Here is a 7,014-nt window from a genome sequence, read left to right as displayed (position 1 = left end):
ACGTGGGGATATAAAAGAAAAGAACTATCTAATCAAAAATATATTTATATTTTTATAAAAGTTTTTTTTTAATTTAAAATAGTAGTATTAAGTTTGTTTTCTTTCTTTTAAATTAAAAATTTATAATTTATAATTAAAATATATTTAACAATTTTTTAATTTACAACATATATGGTTATAATTTTTATATTAAATTTATTAGGAGCATAGAATTGCTTTATAATTCAGTATGATAAAGAAATTGGAAAATTCTAGTTATGTAAAGCATGTAATGTATTGTTATATTGTCTTAAAGTCAATATTAACATTAAAAAAAATAAAAAACAATAATTATATATTTTAATTATATATAATTAAAATTAAAAAATAATTAGAATTAAATTATTCCAAAAGTTTGGTAAATTTAAATTTCAGATGGATATAGACTAATCTAATTAATATTTAACTTATAATATTATATGTATATTTTTTCCGGTATTAAATTTTTAATTTAAAAATATTATCAAAATTCTTTGATCATAAAGTTAAACCAAATATAAAATTATTTAATAAATTATCAAAATTCTATGGTCATACCGTAATAAAATTTAATATGAAAAATATTACTCAATATGCATAAAACAATTAAAAACCATTCAAAAATATATCTATATTATTTTAAATTTTAAAACAAGTAAATAAATAAAAGAATGTGTTATAGTAATTTACAACATCAGCCATCTATAAAAACGAATCTTGAATTTGCTTTCCAGTGACGGCTTAATATTGGGATCCTACTCCCATGGTATTGCTCCTTTAATTTCATGCCCCCGATTACCACTCCCTGTATTTACTTTCGAGTGATGTCTTAATGTTGGGATCATCGCATTGGATTGCATCCCACCATTCTCTGGAACCTCCTATTTTCTCCAGATGATTTAACTTATCCCATCCCCCACGCAATCTCTTCAATTGGTCACATTCCTCCACCTGTAAAGACTTGAGCATTGGGGGTAACGGTGACGCCACCCCTCCCAACCCTCCACTTCCACTTGCTGCGCCCACTGCCCCCACCCCCATCCCCACCCCCACCCCCACACTCTCAAACGACTTTAAATGCTCAAGTGTCACCTGCTGTAGCTTTGGAAAACCTATTCCCAACTCCAACTGCTCCAACTTAGGGCATCCATGTATCTTTAGTGCTCTCAAAAATGGCAACTCTGAGGGGAGCTCTTTCAACCGGTTACATTGAAATAGCCTTAGGTTTGAGAGCTTTCGGAATTGAATAACCCAACTCGGCAGTCATGTTGACCAACAACTTGCTCAAAATCCAGATTTAGATCCCTCATCTGTGACCAATTTCCCATGACCCCCTCCTTAACTGGCGATCTTATATCTGCACTGAAAACCCTGAGCCTGCTCAAACATTGCAGGTCCTTTAAGCAACCATGCTTTCTTTCTTCATTTACCTCGTCGTCAAAACTTAATTTAAACGCGCTCGCCCACGTCGCCAATCTTTCTAGTGAAACCAATTTCGAGATCCCACGGGGAAGATGCTCCAAATTCTTGCAATGGCTTATGTCAAGGGCCCTCAAACATGTGAGTTCACTTATACTCTCCGGAAGGCACCGTAATTGAGGACACTCGGAAAGATTCAAGAATTGGAGCTCCTTCAGGTCGCCAATGGATTCCGGCAATTCACAGATGTGCTGGCATCGACATAAATTGAGGCAGGCAAGATATTTCAGATTTCCTATAGAAGGCGGCAGAGACGTTATGCCAGTCTGACTAAGATCGAGGACCCTCAGTGAGGGCAACTGAGAGAGCAAGCTTTCAGGAACTTCTGTAATACCGGGATTCTCGCTCAACAGCAAAACTGTGAGGGACGAACACGCGAAGGTTGTGGGCAGGGAGTGTAGAGCATTCCTCATCAACGACATTCTTGTACAGCCTTCCAAGTCTTCCTGAGAGGGGAAATGGCTCACGCCTACCCCGGCTTTGAAATGACACCTCTGTTCCTTCTCCGCGATGCGAATCGCCACATCACGAAGCACATCGTGTATTTTAACAGAGAAATTCCTTCCCACACCATCATTCTCTACCAGCTCGATCAGAGAACGATCCAGTAGGTGTTTGATATACTCGTGCCCCTTGTCATGCAAATAGCTGTCTCCACTTCCTCTCACCAAACCTTCTGCGATCCACGAGTCTATGATGTCTTCACAATAGATTACTTTGTCTTCGGGATAAGCGGCAAAATAAAGAAAACAGATTTTCAAATTATCTGGTTTCAAAACATCGTAACTCCATTGAAGACGATGAAAGAGCCTTTGGTCCACTCCAGCGTGCAGGTCATAAAACGTCTCATCTACGTTTTTCATGTAAGTTAAAGCATTTTCCCATTCATATAGTTCAGTATGGTGTGCCATGGTAGCAGCGACTACAATTAAGGCGAGCGGCAACCCCTTGCACTCCTTTGCAATGTCCCTGGCAACTTCCTCTATTTCATGTGGAACATTTCCATTCTCAAATGCTCGGCTACGAAACAGCTGCCAACCCTCTTCTTCCAACAGCGGTTCCACAGTTATAATCTCTTGCACCTTCATTCTTGCACACACTTGTTTATCCCGAGTGGTGAGCAAAATTTTAAAAGCTGTGTCATTCAATGACACTCCCAGATCTTGAAGCTCATCAATTGTCGACATACCTTCCAACCACATGTCATCGAGCAAAATGAGATATTTTTTATTCTTTAAAGAAGAGCGCAGCTTTTCTTTTCGCACTTCGAAATTGGAATTGTCTTTAAAACCTTCGAATCCCAATCTATCAGCAATGGAATTCTGCATATCTTGGATAGGGTTTCTGGAAACAGATACCTTGAGGATGAGCTCAAATGAATCCCTTACACGGTGGCTGTCGTTGATGGCGTCAAGCAGCGACGACTTACCAACACCCCCCATACCTTGTATACCAATTCTTCGAATGCTGCTATCTTCATCCGTTAACCATCTCTCCACAAGTTCCATCTGTGTAGATCTCCTTGTGTCTACAACAATACCAGAACCAGATTCGGGGTTTTGAACTAGTACCTGGGTGCGCGGAGTAGGGTCCCCGTATTCCCCGGCTGGAGGAAAATCAGATTGCCTCTGTAAATGGAGTTCAGCAACACTTGATTTCCAGTCTCTGATACGTCTGCCGATTCTGTAGCGGCAGACGCAGTTAGGACACCAAGTGAGACAGGTTTTGTGTTGCTCATAATAACTGCCAATAGATCCTGATCTTTCTATGGCCTCGCCCGCCCTATCCAGCCAACCCTTCACTATACTTTTAGGGTTCATGTTTACTCGAGCGAGCTCCACATTTATCTCATTCATTAGATCGATCAGACGCTGAACTTCGCCTTCCATGTCGCTGATCGCTTGAGGCAAATAAATGACCAATTTCACCTCTTCAACAACCCTTTTGAAAAGGCTGCCTACACCATTGCCTACAACATTGCCTGCAGCCCCAGTTCCAATATCCAAGCACCACGCCATTTCCTTCACCACAGTGAGAAGTCTTCACATCAAATGCTTGAAGTTTAAGAATTCTCTTTCCACTGCAAAATCACCGGCAAGATTAGGATTTCTCTTCGCTGAAATTGTGCTGAGGCGCTGAATCCATCCACCACTAAGTAGGCAAGCATGAGTGTTAATTTATTTTCTGGTTGTGGTCCATTCGTACTCAACAGCTGGAAGCATATCTGTCTTTGTCGGTGGATGGGTGAAGGTGGAAGCATATCGTGTTTGTTCTCAGAATTCCACTGGAAATTCCAGAGGGTCCCGCTCAGCCGCTTTTCAATGGGTGGGATGGAGATAAAGGTAGGAAATAGTGAAAAGGGGACCAGTTAGATAGTAATGTGGACTGTGAGCATCTGAGGTTGTGAAGTAGGGCCCGCTAGAAACAGTGAAATTTTAAGATCAAAGAAGATGAGCCCATACTTTGGTTGCAAGTTGCTTTTCAACTCTCGAGTGTGAACGGGTCTCGTCTTGTTTCGTCGGTGTACGTTGCTTTTCAACTCTCGAGTGTGAACGGGTCTCGTCTTGTTTCGTCGGTGTAAGGCACCCATCACTCTCCCTCCACATGAACTCAAGTTGCTCTCCAGCTTGTTGAGAACGAAATAGACTCAATTTGATTCGATGTTGCAACGAAAGGACACAAGGACCCGGCCTACACTTAATTTCGTCCCAGCAATATTCATTGAATGAGGAGGAACCCAACTAGTGACGTCGAGTCAGCATCTTTCCAGCTGTCCACTACGAATGTTTCGGTCTCGACGTGACATAAAGTTGCTTAGTGTTACGAGAGTGTCATACAGACCAATAAAATAAAGCAAAGTGATGCCGCTTTCGAGCTGTGACCATGAAAAAAAGCAAAGCGTCCAAGTAGGCCCCGGAAATAGTGAGATTCTCTTGACCATTTTGGACAACCAGTGTTATTTTATGTTTTGGAGTTTCAAATTAATTGGTTGAATTATTTTATGATTGGGAGTCTTAAATTAAGTGATTTGATTATTTTATGTTTTGTTCATTTTATGTTTTGGTTAGGAAATAGTGAGATTCTCTTGACGATTTTGCACAACTAATGTTATTTTATGTTTTGGAGTTTTAAATTAATTGGTTGAATTATTTTATGTTTGGGAGTTTTAAATTAAGTGGTTTGATTATTTTATGTTTTGCTTTGGAAATTGTGAGATTTTCTTGATCATTTTGGACAACCAGTATTATTTTATGTTTTGGAGTTTAAAATTAATTGGTTGAATTATTTTAAGTTTGGGAGTTTTAAATTAAGTGGTTTAATTATTTTATGTTTTGGAGTTTTATTTTTGATTAATTTGTTGGGTTTATTATTTAAAATTTGTTTTAAATATAAAATAAATTTATTTTTTTTCAAAAATTCTATATATTTAAATTTTACAAAATTTACTAATCAAACTTATAATTCCACTAAATTTAATAAAATTTGAAACCAAATTAAACTCACACTACATTAACTACTTCTACTTCTTACATATTGGCACAATCATCTCACTACTTTGTAAAAAGGATTAAAACATGAATAACTTAGGAATATATATCACAAAAGGAACGGTTGGGATACTAGTGCAGTGCAACTAAATAGATAATAAAAATTTGGATTTTTATGGTTCTTAATTGTTCACTGGTAAAACTTTTCTAAATTTGAATTTATTGTAGGTGATAGAATAGGTGGTCTCTAACTCTACAAATGAGATAAAGGTGTCTCCATTTTCAATTTTTAAAGGGCAAACATTCGAAAACTAGACAAGTGTATGACATGTTTGTTGTTTTCTTTTCCGTATGTGATAAAATAGGTGGTCTCTAAATCTATAAATGAGATAAAGGTGCCTCCATTTTCAATTTTTAAAGGGAAAACATTCAAAAACTAGGTAAGTGTATGAGATGTTTGTTGTTTTCTTTTCCCTAGTTTTTAATGAGAGCATTGCTATCTTTCCAAACAAATCTTCAATAATTGTCACAGCTAATGTGTTTTTATCAACTCTAGGTGATTTTGCACATAACTTAGCATACATTATAAAATACATCAAACAAAATTTGTTTTTTCTTAACATTTAATTTATTTTTGTATTTTATTTTTATTTTTTAATAATATTTTTGGTGGTATGATTAAATTTCTCAAATTTTATTTTTTTATTATATTATTATTGTTTAGAGGATATTTAAGTTCAATCATAAGTTTTTTAGATGTGTTATTTTTTAATATAAATAAATTAATCTGTTAAAAATTATATATATATATATATATATATATATATATAAAGTACTGTAAATTATTTACTTATATAGAGGAGAATATGTATTCTAAGATGAATGTTGGGTAAAATATAGTGATGGGTATTATTGGTCATTAATTAATGGCTATGGAAATTGGAAAACACAAAGAGACAATAATTGGCATTTTATTTATGAAAATAAAGGAAAATAGGAGAAAAGGGAGATGAAGGGTCACATATTTGCATGAGAGGGAATTGAAAGAAAATGAAGAAATTAGAGACCTCAATATTAAAAAAGCTTCTAAGGATCATTTCTCAGCTTTTCTTTGGTTAACCTTTTGTCAAATTTAGCTTGCAACTCTCTTCAATTCTCTCACTCTCTCATACCCTTGCACACTAAAAGCATTCTTGGAGCATGCTTGGAGCACTTTAGCATTCACTTGGATTTGGAAAAATAAGGCAAAGTAAAGAAGGAAAGCGCAAGGTGAAAACAACATCAACAATTATACCCAGATTTCTTTCCAGGTAATAGGTTGCATGTATGATCTCCTTGTTGATTTATGGACGCATGATATATGCATGTGATCATTTGGTTATGAGATGTCATTGGCATGGAGGATTTCCTAGATTGGCATTGGTTTTTAGCCTTGCCTTTCCATTTCATGGATATCCATGGTTTTGTTTGATTTTTTCCACTTGATTGTTTTTAGGTTCTAAGAAAAAATAGGTAATAATCACATCAAGAAACATTTGTCTACCCATTTCGAACCAACCAATGTGGTTCATTGTCAAAACAAGATGAAGAATCAGATCATGGCAGCGGGTTCATAATTCTTTATGGTTGTGGGTTGGAACAAATGCTCTAGAATCCCTAGAACAACTTGGTTGAGTTACTAGTCCTTGACCCTAGGTTGGGAAAAATGATTTGGAGCCCTTGGTGGGTTGAGTTACTAGTCCCTAGAGCTAGGTTGGACAAATGCTATGGAGCCTTGGAAATTTGTGGGTTAAGTTACTAATTCCCGGAGCCCTGGACAACTTGGGTAGAGACCAATTTGGTTGGTGTTAGTGATATCCAACGATGAGGTGGAATCACTAGTTGAGGGTTGAGGTGGTTTAGACTATGGAAGATCTGGTTTGGTTTGTCTTAGTTTATTCTATGAGATCCCAGATTCATGACTGGAATATGGCGTGGGGGCGATTGGTTGAAAGAGAGATTTGGAAATCCCTAACTTGGTTAGTAATTT

The 7,014-nt window shown here is 36.7% G+C and overlaps 1 protein-coding gene across 1 annotated transcript; it reads right to left on the bottom strand.

The window, feature by feature from the left end:
• Positions 1–1,238: 1,238 nt before the first annotated feature.
• On the bottom strand, positions 1,239–3,515 carry LOC149161722 (putative disease resistance protein At1g61190). Its single transcript, XM_089434978.1, has one exon. The coding sequence runs from the start codon at positions 3,513–3,515 to the stop codon at positions 1,239–1,241; it is 2,277 nt and encodes a 758-aa protein (XP_089291104.1).
• Between the last annotated feature and the right edge of the window lie 3,499 nt (positions 3,516–7,014).

This window comes from Pinus tabuliformis, chromosome 5_2 (genome assembly GCF_031772625.1).
Source record: "Pinus tabuliformis cultivar Carrire ecotype Pingquan chromosome 5_2, CPIR1, whole genome shotgun sequence".
Lineage (NCBI taxonomy): Eukaryota > Viridiplantae > Streptophyta > Pinopsida > Pinales > Pinaceae > Pinus > Pinus tabuliformis.
The sequence above is the reverse complement of the archived record's forward strand: the minus strand, read 5'-3'. Positions and strand labels throughout refer to the sequence as shown.